This window comes from Archocentrus centrarchus, unplaced genomic scaffold (assembly GCF_007364275.1).
Source record: "Archocentrus centrarchus isolate MPI-CPG fArcCen1 unplaced genomic scaffold, fArcCen1 scaffold_38_ctg1, whole genome shotgun sequence".
Taxonomy (NCBI): domain Eukaryota; kingdom Metazoa; phylum Chordata; class Actinopteri; order Cichliformes; family Cichlidae; genus Archocentrus; species Archocentrus centrarchus.
The window spans coordinates 2621323-2638813 of record NW_022060265.1 but is presented as its reverse complement, the minus strand read 5'-3'; the positions used below and the strand labels follow the sequence as shown (position 1 = coordinate 2638813).

Here is a 17491-nt window from a genome sequence, read left to right as displayed (position 1 = left end):
CTAACATATATCACTGCAGTAAAATGATCTTTCTTTGGAATTTTGACATTCTGACATTAGCTGTTTCTGCCATTATTTAAACAAATTCTTTCATGGAGCTCTTGGTGCCTTGCCTGCTTTCAAGCTGAATCAGAAATCATACTGTGGAGCTGGATGTGTGCAGTCTGTATCAGACAGCAGGGAGGACTTGGAGTCCATAAGCCAGCTCTATTAATATTTAAGTGAGGAGCTCTACTACACCCGAACGTGGTGTGTCATGCTTAATCACCTTGCTGACAAAGCAACTGCTAACCAAGAGGCCATCCATCTGTCGTGACAACTGGGTTTTCTAAATCTCAGAAGAACAGAAAAACCTCACTGGGATCAACTTGGTGGTGCAGTGATTATACTGTGAACACTGGGAGGGGGCTTTATGTGTGGACTTTGCATGTGCCTGTGTGAGTTTCTTTAGGGTGTTCTGGCTTCCTTTCACAGTCCTGAGATATGCATGTAAGTGATGATTCTAAATTGGTCATGGCTATGAGGTAGATTTGCTCAAAATGAGTAGGACAAAGGAGTGTATCAATAAATGGTTACAATAGGACTTGTGGTCTAAAGCACTTTGAGTGGTCAGAGAATAGAAAAGTGTTATGTAAATGCAAGTACGCAAATAAGACGAGAAGCTGTTGGTGTATTAAGTGTGAAATACCTCCAAACTACTGGCCCTTTGCTGTTAGCTTCCTGCATGCTACATTAGCTGCTAGATGCTGCTGTCCCATCGTGAATTAAGCACAGAAAAGCAGACAAGTGAAATGAACCAGTCAGCCCATAGATCAGCTTATGATGATATGATATCCAGTTCAGATTTTTCAGTGAGGATTGGACTGGTGCATCCCTAAGGTTGAATAGAGCTTCGCAATCCATCAAATTAAAATTACCATTTGGGTTTTCCAATTATAAGAAACAGAATAATTGGGATAAACCACTTACTTTGTGCATCATTTTCATTACAAAGTTCTTTCTTTCTTTGGTTATAAATCAAGCTCACCCCTTTTCTTTACTACAGTTTGCACTATAAAGGCTCAATGGCACTAATAGTAATAGGAAATAGTAGCTTGTTTCTCCTTTTGTCACCAGATCTCTGAGTGCCACCCAAGATGAAAAGATGATCTGCTTTTGCTTAAATTTAAAGTGTTTAACAATTGACCAAAAGACTATATAATGTGAAAAGTGTCTCTGGTATACACTGAATGCAAATGTGACGCGAATGACAAAGAATCCTTAAATCATTATTTTGTGGGTGTGCAATGTAAGTACAGATCTTCCAGGATGTTACCAGGGTGCTCTGTGACATGAGGTTGATAGATGGCAATTTAAGCCTAGACTAAGAAACTTCAGATCCTTAATACCAATGGGAAGGCTTCTGGTTGGTCAATAAGTCCAACCATCCAGTCATAAAGAACTAAAAGAAGCTGTTCTGATGGGAAGGAGCGACAAGTAGCAGAGAGAGTTCTGCAAGAGATAGTCTGGAAACTACAGGCAGAGCCTGATCTCAGCATCATGGAGTCTTTCCAGTATTACATAACAAGCCAGGAGACACTGAAAGAGGAGTCTGAATCCACAGAAAAACTAGCAGGTTTAATAATCTTCCTGTCAAGTTAGCTTGAGAAACTCAAAAAAACAACTGAAGAGAATGGATGTTTTGCATATCTGGCACAGGGGGATAAAATGAAAGGAAATGATAGGCACTCACATCCAATCATCATCATGGCTACAGCAAAGATCTTCTCTCCATCTGTGTTAGGTGCTATGTTTCCGAAGCCAATACTGGTCAGACTGGTCATGGTAAAGTACAATGAAGTTATGTAGGCTGAGTCTTTGCTGGGCCCTCCCTCCCAGGTGCCTGAGCTTGAGGCATTGAATCTATATGGCGTCCCCACTGTCTCTCCCAGCATGTATAACCAGCTATCCATCCTCACGGTGTTGCTGTCCTTGTCGATCACCTCGTAGTATCCGATGCTGTACCAGATACAGGCCAGCCAGTGGGCTGCCAGGCCAAACACACACACCAGTAAAACCAGCACAGCAGCACCATACTCAATGTAATGGTCCAGCTTTCTGGCAACTCGACCCAAACGCAGCAAACGGACCACTTTGAGAGAGCTGAAGAGGCTGCTGATTCCCTGAGGAAGAACAGATAAAAAAGATAAGAGAAAATATGGTTAGGGGTGAAATAATGAAGGAGTTTTCTTCTCTTAAACATTTTGATTATCATGGGACCCTGAGGGGCCTTTTCCACCAAACATGTGGTGTGTTTGTTAATTTTACTTTGTTTAATTTGTACAAATTGAGCTTAAAATTGGCAAGTAAACAACAAGAGTAATGAGCAAGGAAAGTGGGTAGATCTTTGTGTGAATTCAAAAGACACATTTTTAATTATGTGCTCATGGAAAACACTAATCTGTATGTGTTTTGTAAAATTTATGTTACAAAAAACATGTTTTCATATCCATTATAACATGTATGTATGTGTCACTATATACCGAGAAAATGCCAAGATGTGCAAAGCTGTCATCTATGCAAGAGATGCCTACTTCAAACAATCTAAAACATATCCTTGTTTGTTTGACCACTTTGAGTTTACTACACAATTCCTTATGTGTTCCTTTGTAGTCTGGATGACTTCAGTATTAATTTACAATATAGGAAAAAAATAAAAGCATGATGTATCTAGTAAAAACATCTATATATGTTTTCATTGGATACATCAGAGAAATTAAGGTATCCCAGAGTGATTATCCTCACATATTACTGCCATATGGGTTGCCTCTTTGGCCTATTTGGACACTATTTATTCAAAACAAACCAACAAAACATTTTACACAAAAATCATTACAAGTTACCTTGCAACTTCTAATGATGCAGTATAACATCAAGAAAAGTGTCCAAACAATATGGTACCTGTCAGTCGTGGTTTCTTATGAAAAGCTCTCTGTAAGTTAGAAAAAGTGTAAATTTGAACCAGATTTTTTTTAAAAAAAGAACAGCTCTTAGCAGTATAAAAGAATGTTAGCTTTTGCTGTTCTTTGCGTTTATTATCCTGAAAAAAACTTGGTTGTCTTTTGAGATACAATAAAAAGTTTAAAAGTTATTCTACAACAGGGGTGGGCAACTCCAGGCCTCGAGGGCCGATGTCCTGCAGGTTTTAGATGTGTTCCTGATCCAACACGCCTGAATCACATATAGAAGTCATTAGCAGGACTCTGGAGAACTTGACTGCATACTGAGGAGGTAATTCAGCCATTTGATTCAGGTGTGTTGGATCAGGGACAATTTGGCCCTTCAAGTTATTTTTTTCACATTTTGCTTAACCCTCTTAATTGGAGGGGAAGGCAAAATGTCAAAAAAAGAGAGCCAAAAAAGGTAATGATCAATTATTGTCAGAATAAGATAAAATAAATTCTCAGCCTCCCCGATAAAGTCTATGCCAGGGTGCTGGAAAGGGTCCGTCAGTTAGTCAAACCTCAGACTCAAGAGGAACAATGTGGTTTTTGTCCTGGTTGTGGAATGCTGGACCAGCTCTTTATCCTCTTGAGGATATTCAAGTGTGAGTGGGAGTTTGCCCATCCATTCTACATGAGTTTTGTGGACTTGTAGAAGGCATTCGACCTCATCCCTTGGGGTTTTATGTGGAGGGTGTTGTGGGAGTATGGAGTGTCTGACCCGTTGTTGAGGGCCATTCAGTCCCTGTACAACCACAATGAGAGCTTGGTCCATATTGCCCGGCAATAAGTTGGACTCGGACTTCACCAGGACTACCCTTTGGCACTGATTTCTAGGCGTAGCCAAGTGGTGGAAGGTTTCTGCCTTAATGGTTTCTAAATCTCATCTCTGCTCTTTGTGAATGATGTGGTCCTGTTGGCTTCATCCGGTGGTGGCCCCCAGCTTGCAGTAGAACAGTTCACAGCTGAGTGTGATGCGGCTGGCATGAAAATCAGCACCTCTAAGTCTGCGGACATGTTCCTCAGCCAGAAAAGGGTAGAATACAAGCGTGAATACAAGCAGCAGAAATGCTGAGCTACCTACTCGCCCGATTTGCACCGCTGTCTGGTCCCCCCCACAAGCAGACCGCGTGAGAGACCCTCACAGCAAATGAGACGGGAGTCCCACAAAGGCCAGGCACTACGATCCTTCCACAGGTTCACCGCCAAAGATCTTGTTATGACTTTTACTTCCTCTAGTCAAGTTTGATCGTTGAACTTTTCTAGAAAAAACAAGGCTAGACTCACCCAATGCTGTGTTTACAATCTGATCACCACCAGCAAAAGCTGATACCTCAGTGCAGCGCAGTGCTGAAAATACTACTTTTGCATTCTCATTGGGTCTAGGGATGTCGAGGCTTTTGACAATACAGGGTTAATTCATTCTAGTCAAAGAGGGGTATTGAATGGGTTATGATGCGACATGATTTGATTGGCCTATAGTATGTGTGGAAAGGATTCTGTAAATATTGTTATCTCAGTTTTGCTTTTGCAAAAATTAGCTCTTCATGTTTTCCTTCTCACTAGACTAGTCTTATTCAAGGGGCTGGATGAATTTGGCCTATGGGCTGCCACTTGACATTCATTGCTGTAAGTGATAGGCATGTTAAACCATGTGATGTTAATGTGGGTTCAGTCTTTTAGCTGCTTTCAGGCAGGGAAGGTTTTAGAATAGAATAGAATAGAATAGCGTTTTATTGTCACTGTTAAAAAAGAAACAATGCTAAGAACAATGTTAAAACAGTGAAATGCAGTTTAGCATCCTCTCTGCGGCAGTAATTAAAAAAAAAAAAAACATATGCAAAACAACAATAAATAAGTAAATGTAGTAGATTAAGGTAAGTATATCAATGCTAGGAAAAGTATGTACAAGCTTAGATTGTTTAAAGTGACGAGTGCAGTCGGTGATGGGCTGGCAGATGGGGGGGTGGGGTGGGGATTGGGGTGGATTTCACTGTAATTGTCCATTTGAGTCAATTGTCCATTAGTTCCGCTGTTTGCCCATCAGGGTGAACAGTTTGGCTGAAGGTGGGGGATTGATGGCTTTCACGGCCTGAGGGAAGAAGCTGTGTTTCAGCCTATTCGTGTTTGCCTTTAACTGTCTGAATCTCTTTTTTGAGGGGAGGGGGGAAAACAGAGAGTATCCAGGGTGAGTAGTGTCCATTGCAATGCAGAGAGCCTTTTTCTGAAGGTGTTGTAGATGTCACTGAGGGGGGGGAATGAGGTACCAGTGATTTTTTCTGCCTCTCTCACCACTCGCTTTTTGTGGTCTGCCTATACTACAAATGCCTGATGAGCCCCTTCAAGCCAGTGACACCATTCCTGCAATGCCAGCTTGACTACAAGAAGGTGGACCCAATATAATAGCTGTACTGTGCAGGAGAGAGACGATAGGAGAAATAGTCACAGGGATGCAATTTACCTTCCTTTTATTGAGACAACATGGCACAAGCATCCACAGTGAATTACATCCACAGCAAATTACATGTATCCTAAATAAATAACAATACAGTGAATCGTTTGGAAGTGTTAGGCTGGATGAGCACACCTGATAGACTTGAAAGGGTCTGGAGAAGCCCTGGAGAAAATTATGCTGCCTGCAAAATCTTTCATCATGACCAGTTGGATGGTGAGTCATTGATGGTCTGGGGAGGCATATACATGGAAGGAACTCTACAGGTTAGGCCCTGACTGCCATTAGACAAGATAAGATAGTGTTTTATATATATATATTAGGGGTGGGACTTTAACGCGTTAATTTCGATTAATTAATTATGGGGAAATTAACGCGTTAAAAATTTTAACGCATTTTAATCGCACTTTGCACCGTGGAACGTTTCTCAGTGCGCGAGTTCCCGGCATACAGATTATATCGACGCACAATGTCCAAATTAGAGGCCGCATCCTGCGAAGTACCCGGCTCACGTCTTTCGCAGCCCCCCGAACACCACAAAGGCCGGAAGTGAGCGGCTAGCCTTCATATCAGCGTCACCTGCCGTCACCTCTGCGTAGCTCATGTCGCCTAGCAACCGTGAGTGCGAAGCACAGCTGTGTAAAAGCAGCTGTTAAACGGAGAACGAACTTTTTCTCCTTTTTGTGGTTTAATTTTAAGTCTTTATTCAAACTAAGCTGTTAAAACAAGCAGAACACATTTCAACATCAAGGAGTACAGCTGAGAGAATGATTAACTTCCAACTATAACAAGTGAGACATTAATGTTGAATAAAACTATCCAGTTATGATGCTTAACTTTAATTTCAGGTGTTTGCTTATCACAGGAGCACTTCCACCCTTCATTGGTCTGTGTAGTAGACTGGTGGGAAAATAAACAAAATTTTGAAGTTTAAGCTTATGTATATTGATTTATTCATCAACTAAACTTAAATGAATATTTTTCATGTCAAACATTGAAATGCGATTAAAATGCGATTAATTTCGATTAATTAATTACAAAGCTTGTAATTAATTCGATTAATTTTTTTAATCGAGTCCCACCCCTAATATATATATATATATGCCTCTTGGCATCACAAATATCTTTACAGAATTTCAGAGTTTCTATGACTAGGCTCTTAAATCCCTCTTTCCTTTGTGCTTTAAAGGTCTCGATGGATATACCCATATGAAAGTATATACATCTATTATACATGTTTATACTTTCATATGGATATACCCATATGAAAGTATAAACATGTATAATAGATGTATAAAGAGTGTATGAAACATGAATGAAGCATGCAAAAGCTGCCACCTGAAGAACCACATCTGCAGCCTCTCATAGGCTGCCTCTCCAATTCCTCTCATCAACAACACTGTTTCCTACCCAGAGAAGATCCCAGAATGCACTACTGCTCCACGAGAGTCTGCACTGCCAGTGCTCAGATACTCAAAGCATCAGCAATCTGACTCTGTGAGTCCACAAAACACATATAGACTGGATGGGCAAACTCACATGCACACTCAAATATTTTTGAGATGATAAAGCACTGGTTCAGCATCCCATAACAGGATAAAAACCACATTGTTCCTCTTGAATCTAGGGTTCAACTAACAGATGACCTCTCTTTTCCAGCACCTTGGTATAGACCAGAGATCCTCAAATCCAGGCCTCGAGGTCCGGTGCCTTGCAGGTTTTAGATGTGTCCCTGATCCAACACACCGGAGTCAAATATAGAAGTCATTAGCAGGACTCTGGAGAACTTGACTGCATACATAGGAGGTAATTCAGCCATTTGAATCAGGTGTGTTGGATCAGGGACACATCTAAAACCTGCAGGACACCGGACCTCGAGGCCTGGATTTCTAGGTATAGACCTTCCTGGGGAGACTGAGGATTGTGATCTCCAATAGTTGAAGAACACCCTCCGATCCCCCATCTTTAAGACCGTATCACCACCCCAGTCTGCAAATCCAGTGGCACCTCCCCAGACCTCCATGTGACATTGCAGAGGTGTGTGAACCAAGACAGCCCTACAATATCCAGAGCCTTCGGTAAGTCTGGGCACATCTCTTCTATCCCAAGGGCTCTACCACCAAGGAGTGAGGTCACTGCCTCACCCCCATTGATGGGTGAATCATCCCCCTCACCCCCAGACTCTGCTTCCTCTGGAGAAGGCATGTACATAGGATTAAGGAAGTCTTTGAAGTACCTTGACTATATCCTCAGTTGAAGTCAACAGCGCCCCATCCGGACTATTTCCTGTGAGTAGAGCACCATGTCCTACTCTTGACTTGCTTGACAGTTTCTCAGAATCACTTCAAGGCAGTTTGAAAGCTTTTTCATGGCCTCAAAGATCTCCAATCACACCAACGTTTTTGCTTCAGCAACCACCTGACCTGCGTTGTGCTTGGCCAGCCAGTACCCATCAGCTGTTTCCAAAGTCCCACAGGCTAACCAAGCCCGTTAGGACTCCTTCTTCAGCTTGATGGCTCCATTCATCTTCCGTGTCCACCATCTGCTTCAGGGATTACACCATGGCAGGCACCAACCACCTTTCAGTCCCAGCACCATGCAGCAGCTTCAACAATGGAGGTGCGGAGCATGGTCCATTCTGACTCGGTGTCTTCAACCTCCCTAGGAATGCTGTCGAAGTTCTGCTGGAGGTGGAAGTTGAAGATCTCGCAGGCTTAGGCCTCTGCAAGGTCTTCCCAGCAATACAATGACAATACAATTTAGAGCTGCAACAATTCACCGTTATTGATGACATCAATTACGATGAATTTTTGTAGCTCTAAATTGGATTATCATGTGATTTTGTCATTTCAACACACTACAGGAAGATATGGGGGCAGTATTATCTGCCAATAACAACAATAAGGTGTGGGAGTATTTCACATATAAGCAAAATAAAGCTGAATGCAGACTGTGCAAAGCAGAGCTTTCCTTCCACAGCAGCATCACTGCAATGCTGAGCATGTAGCCCCCTGGCCAGGGCCCGCTGACGGGCCGTTTGTAGTCCATTTTATATGGCAGGCTAGACCCTCCCATTTTTATTGACACCTCATACGGCCAATCATGTAACTGGCTGCACCAAATCACCTGACAAAGCTACGTGATGCCCTGTGAGTATCACTGGCTCTAGCAAACCCATTTCTTAACATGATTGGCCGAATGAGGTGTCAATCAAAATGGGAGGGTCTAGCCTGCCATATAAAATGCACTTCATTCGGCCGGCGGACCAGACGCAGCCAGTTAATAGGCTATGAAATGGGTTTTTCAGAGCCAATAATAATCAGAAGGCGTTATATAGTTTTTGTCAGGTGATTTTTTTTGCTGCCAGTTAAGGGATTAAAATGCCGGCACTCTGGAGCTCTGATGTCAGCTCTGGATGGGTACGCTGTAGAGGACAGTAATGTCTGTGTAAGTTTACCTCTTGGAAACAAGCTGGATAATGTTTGCTAAGTGCCACCATTTCAGTTATGTTAGCTAACGAGTGAAGGACAATAGGAGCAGCTACGCTGGCTCCTTTTACTTTTTTCTCACATTAATATTAGCGTTCATTCTGAATAGTATAGAATCATCTGTAAACTTTTCAGGTGTTTTGCACAGAAAAACATTTCTGATTTAATTTGAAGCCTTATTTGAACTTTTAGACAGAGGCCATTTTTATTTATTTGCACATTATATTTTAATTTAAAACTAAAAATTGCATTAACTTTAATATGCTTTGTTTTTTTAATATTTATTGTGATGGTCGCATTAATGTTAAAAATACATTTGATTAGTGTCAAACTCATATTTTTATGGGTTATTATTTCAATTGTGAGAAGAGACAACAAAGTGACGTTAACAGGTGGGCAGGCTTGAACAGGCCACCTGTCGTTGACTAATCAATAAAATAATTGACAGATTATGCAACTACCAAAATAATCTTTAGTTGCAGCCCTAATACAATTACAAAACTGATCATCGACTTGCGACCTAGGGTGTCCAGGTACCATGTGCACTTATTGGCATCTTTATATTTGAAGACTTCCTATGAACAAGCCTCTAAGCACCACCTCTGTGAAAAATAAGAGAATATCCAGGAAAAGCTCTCAGTGTGTATATTAATGGGTGGCTGTGACTCAGGAGGTACAGGTCATCTATTAGGAAGGTTGGTGGTTCAATCCCTGGCTGCTCCACAAGGTATTGAACCCCAAGTTGCCCCCAATGCATTCCTAGGAGTATGAATGTGTGTGAATGTTAGAAAGAACTTAGATGAAGAAATAAGTGCTTGTATGAATGTGTGAGACTTAAACATGCTGTATTGTGATGCTTTACTTTGGTTTTGTTTTAGGAGGTGCCATGTCAGGTATCTCTCCTGACATGTAATCAAAACAAATTCGCTTCAGGTTTTACCTCTTCCTCAGTTTAGTTCAAACAGTTCAAACACAACAAGGCAAAAACAAAAACTTCACCCCGGGTTTTACAATTTCCAAACAAAAACAACACAAGGAGGTGCACTCCTCACTTTCAACAAGGTATGCCAGCTACGGCTGTCCACTCAAATTCACAGCGTTCAACCAGCTGATACCAGGGCTCATAATAGGTTGTCCAATCCAGGGCCATTTCCTTCAGTCCAGTCAAGAGGTTAAATTACCTGCTGAGCTACTGAGTGGGGAGGCTCCACTTGCCATGTGTTTGGATGATACTGCTATGGAAAACTCACATCTTTCTTCTTTGCCAGCTGCCTCTGCACTGAGATCTGGCCCATAAGCAAAACAGCAAAGGGCTGAGCTAAACACTACAGCATACCATATACACCCAGCGGGTGTGGAGGTCAGCTCAAGAAAAAAACAAACACAAGAGCCCATAAAGGAGGGCCTTCTGGCTGTCACAGTGCTTTTGGTGCTCGAGTAGAGTAGCGCTATATAACAGCCATTCAATTAACCAATCAAAGCATGGTTTGTTGGGAGAAACCTCTAAACACTATTTACTTTTTCCAGCAAAAGCCATTATGTCCACAGTACCACCAGTGAGAACATGCAAATTAGCTCATGTGACATTTAAAAATGATTACATCCCATTCAAAATGATATGGGCTTTATAGATAATTGGGAAACTTTCTGTGGAAAACCTGGTCCGTTTAGGAGAGATGCATTCATCCCACTTTGGCTAGAGCAGCTCTCATTTCTAGAAATTTGGCCACATTCATTAATTCCCCAAAATGTGACTATCCAGGGTTGACACCAGGAAGCAGAGTTGCAGTTTTCAATGCCTAATAATTATAATTATAGTTTGTGACTTTAATATCCATGTAGATGCGGAAAATGACAGCCTCAGCCCTGCATTAAATCTATAATTAGACTCAACTGACTCTATGGATTTTGTCCTGACATATGGCACAGAAACTGAACATTTAACATTTTTCCCTGAAAACCTGTTTTGCCTGATCATTTTTTAATGATCTATAAACCTACAATAACAGATTACACAGAAGTGGGGAATAAATATCAGTACAGTACTAGTATTTCTGAAAGTGCTGTAACTAAGTTTAAGAATATAATTAAATTCAATTTAAATTTTCAATTCAATTTTATTTATATACATGTAGCACCAAATCACAACAAACAGATGCTTTCCTCCACTGTTATCCTCTTCAATGTCATATGCCAGCATAATGCAGAACAGCTACCTAATCTCCACTCCCACAGAGGTCGATTATCTTGTTAACAGTGTTACATCCTCACTGCATACGACTCTGGATATTGTGGCTTCTCTGAAAAATAAAGTTTCAAATCAGAAGTGCTTGACTCCCCTGGTATATCTCACAAACATGCTGCTTAACTCAGATAACCTCAAAGCTATAGAGGAAATAGCATTTCACTCTAGAAGATCTTCACTTAGCCTGGAAAAAGAATTTGTTGCACTATAAAAAAAAATTCCTCCATATATAGGACATCATGCTATTCATTACTGACTGAAGAACAACCCCAGGTTTCTTTACAGCACTGTAGCCAGGCTGACAGTGCCAGAGCTCTGTTGAGCCAAGTTGAGAACTTCATGAATGACTGCACTCCTCACCCTATATCTAAGGAAGAGGCTAGCCCTTCTTCGGAGGAAGCTCAATTTCTGCCGCTTGTATCCGCAATCTTGTTGTTTCAGTCACTACCCAAAGCTAGTGACCATAGGTGAGGGTAGAGATGTAGACTGACTGATAAATCCACAGCTTCATTTTCATGCTCAGCCCCGTCTTTACCACAACAGAATGGTGCAGTGTCCCCATCACTGCAGATGCAGCCCCAATCCGTCTGCCAAACTTCCGCTCCCTTCTCCTGTTACATGTGAACAGAACCCTGAGATACTTAAACTCCTCCACCTGCGGCAGCAACTTATCCTGAGCTGGAGTGGGCACTCCACCCTTTTCTGACTGGGGATCATGGTCTCAGAGTTAGATGAGCTAATCCTCATGCCAGCCGCTTCACACTCAGCTGCAAACCTTTCAACTGCAAGCTGGAGGCCACCGCCTGATGAAGCCAACAGGACCACATCATCGGCAAAAAGCAGAGACGAGATTTACAGGCCAACAAAGCAGAAGCCTTCTGCCATTTGGCTACATCTAGAAATTCTATCCCTAAAAATTATGAACAGAATGTGGTTCCTAAGGTATTTAAAATTAGAAAGGGATCCCGAGCCTTCAGCTTTCAGGCCCCTTTTCAGTAGAATCAGCTCCCTGTTTGGATTTAATATTTTTAATGTTAATATACCAGCAGGAATGCTGTACATCAAATGTCCAGCAGATGTCGGCACACCTGAATGAGCCGTTAAATGGGGCTTCGTGTGATCAGGCTTTTGGTGAATCAGTTGGCCGGACAGATTTGACACATTCCCGGGGCCTCATCATACCATCCCTACCTGAGGCGTCCACTCTTGTCCCCTTGTACACCACTGCACTATTGCATGGTCTGCAGCAATCTGGCAGATCAATTCAAAGGTCTCACTGAATTCTCTAAAATAGGCCATCATCAATTCACAGAAAGACTCTACTGACAATATTAGGCAGGAACAAGCTGCAATTGTGGTGCAGCAGGTGTGGAAAGCAGCCAAAGCTGCTGAAGAAGGACGTGGAAGTACTGTTCCAAAAAGCCAAAACAGAAATGGAAGCCGTATGCAGTAAATCACAGAAAAAGATAATAGGGTTTATTCAGAAGGTATATACATTAATTCTACAAGTTCCTGGCATGTTTTCATCTGTGCTGGCCCATATATTTGTTGGCAGCTGTCTCAACAGTGGCTAAAGGATGAATTGAGGTCCAGCCCGGGTGGGTGGGGTGTCTCCCTCAGTGCTGAAGCGAGAGCCGGGCGATGCCAAAGCTTACAAAGGGATGCAGTACGAGTGCTGTATGTATTTCAGGTTTCCGGCCTATCTCCAAAATTCTCCAAAAATTGCCGAATCATCGGAAAAACTGTGTGTATTTGTGTGTGGTGGTGGTGATGGAGTCTAAAAAAAATTTTCAAAAATCACTACATCTAGCAACAAAGTCGCTACGTTAGCAACACAGGCCACCGGTAATGCGGTAATCCAGTTTCTACCATGTGACAGGAACATTCTTTATAACTCAAAATGAATGGATGTCATTCATGAGAGATAATGTTTGAGATATGCTTGACAGATTATAGGTCAACAAGTCATTTACAACAATATAAATACCTGCAATAATTTTTTTCGGCAAATACCAGAAATCACTTTTTGGCACAAGACTTTTTGGCACAGATGACAAATTGCTCCAATGCCACTGTGTACAGTGTGGTGGCTTGTACATTATATGTACATGCTGTGAAGTACACATTCACATCCAAATTAAATTTCAAATCAGTTTATTGTACTCAAAAATTTCTAACATTTAGGTAAATCTGTTAATTAGTGCAACAATACAATGCTTTAACAGAAAAGAGGATATTTGATACCAAGATTTCCAGCATTTTTCATACCTTGATGTGTTTTAATACTTCCTATTACATTAAAATACCAAAGAACCACGTGAAATTATATGTCATGGAAAAAGATCAACATTTTCTTTGTACACATTTGGAGAGGGGAAGGGGATGTCTGAAAACAACTACTCTTTGTAGACTTTGGAAAATGTTGATAATTGTGAATGACCCCCCTCACCTCCAGGCCTCAATAGCTGGTGTCCTGCAGGTTTTAGATGTGTCTCTGATCCAACACACCTGAATCAAATGGCTGAATTACCTCCTCAGTATGCAGTCAAATTCTCCAGAGTCCTGCTAATGACTTCTATGTTTGACTCAGGTGTGTTGAACCAGAGACTTGTCTAAAACCTGCAGGACACCGGTTCTCAAGGCCTGGATGTGAGGATCCCTGTCCTAAATCCTTTAATAGATTGCTCTAGTAAATCAGCAAATGAAAGGCATTTACAATCTGCCAAAAATAATAAAGGAATATATGGAGGATTTTGGTCCTGGAGATGTCTGGAAACTAAAAAATTAAACCACTAGGGACTATACTTTTTTCTTCAGTGCATTAATTCTTTTTATGAAAAGAATGTTTTCTCACAAAAAAACAACTTCTAGAATTTATCCTGTCATTATTAGTAATCACGCAACTATATCCCTCTTTACTCAACCTGAACCCATTGTCAAATCATCCCCAACATGGCAGTATAACACCTCTTTATTAAAGGACTCTCAATTTGACATGTTTATAAGGAAAGAGTGGGCAAACTTTATGGAAACAAATGATTCTCCTAACACATCTCCCATTTTAATTTGGGGAACAGAAAAAGCAGTAATTAGGGGAAAAATCATATCACTCTTCATGTAAGAAAAAAACAGGAACAAAAACTCGAACATGATATTGAGGGAAGAATTCAACAACATGTAACAAACCCAAATGATCAAACATGGAAAGAATTACAAAATGCTAAATTACAATTAGATAATATTTTATCCCAAAAAAATTTATATTACAGCAACTTAGATATAACAACTTTGAATATAATAATAAATCAGGCAAATTCCTAGCAAATCAACTCCAATGTAAAAAGAAGTCACTCATAACAACAAAGATTCGACTGGGCAATACACACAATCAGGACAGGAAATAAATCATATTTTTTATAGCTTTTACAGCAATTTATATTCAGCTGTAAATTAACATAACCCAGAAGATATTCTGGTCATCCATCCATCCATCCATCCATCCATCCATTCATCCATCCATCCATCCACCCATTCTCTTCCGCTTATCCGGGACCAGGTCGCAGGGGCAGCAGCCTAAGCAGTGAAGCCCAGGCTTCCCTCTCCCCAGACACCTCCACCAGCTCATCTGGGGGGACCCCAAGGCGTTACCAGGCCAGCCGAGAGATATAATCTCTCCAGCATGTCCTGGGTCTACCCCGGGGCCTCCTCCCGGTGGGACATACCCAGAACACCTCACCCAAGAGGCCCCTAGGAGGCATCCTAATCAAATGCCCAAGCCACCTCAACTGGCTCCTGTCATTGTGGAGGAGAAGCAGCTCTACTCTGAGCCCCTCCCGAATGTTCTGCCAACAATATTAGAAGGCTACTCAAACTTATTAGCCTGGCACAGTGTCAAAAAACAAAGTAAATAGTGATGTCACTAGTTGCAGAAAGAGCCTCTGACAAAGTTAACTGGTCTTTCCTGTATGCAGCTCTTCACAAATTTGGTTTTGGAAAATCATTTATTTACTGAACAATAACTCACCAAAAGCCACAGTCACCACTAATGGGATTATACCAGACAAGGATGCCCACTCTCACTCTTGCGTTTTATAGTTTTCATTGAACCACTAGCCACTGCAGTATGTCAGAAATTGTGTTAGATCCACTGTATTGGAACATAAAATGAATTTATATGCTGATAATTTATTACTATAGCTACAAGAACCTACAAACTCAGTACAGGAAGGATTTAAGGTCACAACAACCTTCTCACAAAATTGGTCAAAATCAATTATTCTGCCAATAACAGAGAACTCATGGAATTCTGCAGACAAAGATACACACATCTCTTTCTCAGCAGGCAATATTAGGTATCTAGGTATAAATGTCTTGTCTACATTATCAGATTTAGTCCACTTAAACCTCACTCCACTTTTGGATAGGATTAATAGCAACTTGAAATGCTGAAATAATCTTGCCATGCCCGTAGGACAAAGAGCTACTATAAAAAATAAAGTTTTACCCCCAAATAATTATTTTTTTCTCAATGATTCCAATCAAACCTACATGCAAATGGTTTCAACTGCTAGACTCTAACGTCATAAAGTTCTACTGGAAAAATAAAAAAGCTAAAATCATTCTTTCTACTTTCTAGAAAAACAAAAGCAATGGAGGTTTGGAGGTACCTAAGTTTTTGCTATTTAGCTAACCAGATACAATATATTGACAAATAGATTCACCCGAATGAATCCAACAGTTCTTGGATAGCATTAGAACAAATAGATTGTAACAACAAACTTCCAGACCTCCCCTTTATTACTGCTTTAATTACCTTGAGAGCCTGGTGGAAAAGCTTTGAGATTACAAACTCCCAAATGGAACCCTGTAGGCTCTCTTTGGTGTTGCACAGCCCAGATTTTCAGATTAACAGAGCAGCTGTGCACTTTAGAACACAGAAACAGAAAGCAATCACACACCTCCATCACCTCTTTTAAGATGATAAATTCATGTCAGCCACAAAATTTGGATTAGGCAACATAAATTTTCTTTACTACCAGCAATTAAAGTTCTCAATTAAGAAAAGATTTCCTACTCTTAATATCCCTTTGCAACCACCTATATTTGTAAAAGAGATTTCAACTCTTTGTACAACAAACAAAAGAAACTAAAGCTAAACTCTATGGATTCATTCCAGTCATGGACTCATCATATTTACCATCTCCAAATGGGAAATAGACTATACACTCTCTGTAAAAATACATTTTCAATCACAAGAAATAGCAATTTACAATTCAGTCCATACAAAATTCTGCACAGAACCTATATCACACATGTTGAATAAAATATATTTCTCAGATTCTGAGATTGTACTCAGTGTACTCAAAACACTACAGACACTTATTTTCACACATTGTGGCTTTGCTCACCTGTCCAGAACTTTTGGGTTTAAGTCACACAAAAACTTTTCTTCATCTTGGGCTGCAGAATCCCATTATCTCCTCATTTTGTCCTTGCTTGGTGAAATAACTCCAATCAATCTTTCAACCAAACAAGCTAAAGCTACACTCACAGCTCTAGCTGTGTTAATTGGAAAGATTAAGATTAAGATTAAGATAGTGTTTATTTGTCACATGCACAGTTATACACAGTACAATGCACAGTGAAATGTATTTTGTACCTGCAACCATATATACACACACATATAAATAAGAAGAATAAAAATAAAAAAAAGTAATTCACACTATACACTATACTCTATATACTATACACTATACACACTTTTATAAATTATAATATTTACATTGTGCAATAATGGTCCAGTTAGGGCTCAGAGTTGAGCAGACGGATGGCTTGTGGGTAAAACTCTTCTTCAACCTTTCAGTCTTAGCCCTCAGGCAGCGGTAACGCCGGCCTGATGGGAGCAGGGAGAAGAGAGAGTGTCCGGGGTGGCTGGGCTGTTTTAGGATCTTCATGGCCCTCAGCCTGCACTGCTTGGTGTAAATGTCCTGCAGGTTGGGGAGGGTGGTTCTGATGGTCCGTTCAGCTGAACGAACCACCCTTTTTAGGGCCATGAAGTCCTGCTTGGTGCAGTTTCCCATCCAGGTGGTGATGCTCCCACGCATGATGCTCTCGATGGTGCAGGTGTAAAAGTTCCTGAGCACCTTGAGTGGGAGCTTGAAGTCTCTCAGCCGCCTGAGGAGGGAGAGACGCTGTCTGGCCTTCTTCACAGTGATGTTTATGTGATGAGTCCAGGACAGGTCCTGTGAGATGGTCACTCCCAGGTATTTGAAAGTGTCCACTCTTTCCACCTCAGCACGACTGATGACAAGTGGATGGTAGTCCC

The 17491-nt window shown here is 41.0% G+C and overlaps 1 protein-coding gene across 2 annotated transcripts in view; it reads right to left on the bottom strand.

The window, feature by feature from the left end:
* The window catches only part of LOC115776833 (potassium voltage-gated channel subfamily H member 1-like), a 138476-nt gene that overhangs the window by 44466 nt on the left and 76519 nt on the right, over window positions 1-17491 (bottom strand). For both annotated transcript variants that reach the window (XM_030724615.1, XM_030724616.1), the window contains exon 7: window positions 1733-2162. In XM_030724615.1, the coding sequence (XP_030580475.1) occupies window positions 1733-2162 (430 nt within the window). The remainder of the gene's footprint in view (window positions 1-1732; window positions 2163-17491) is intronic.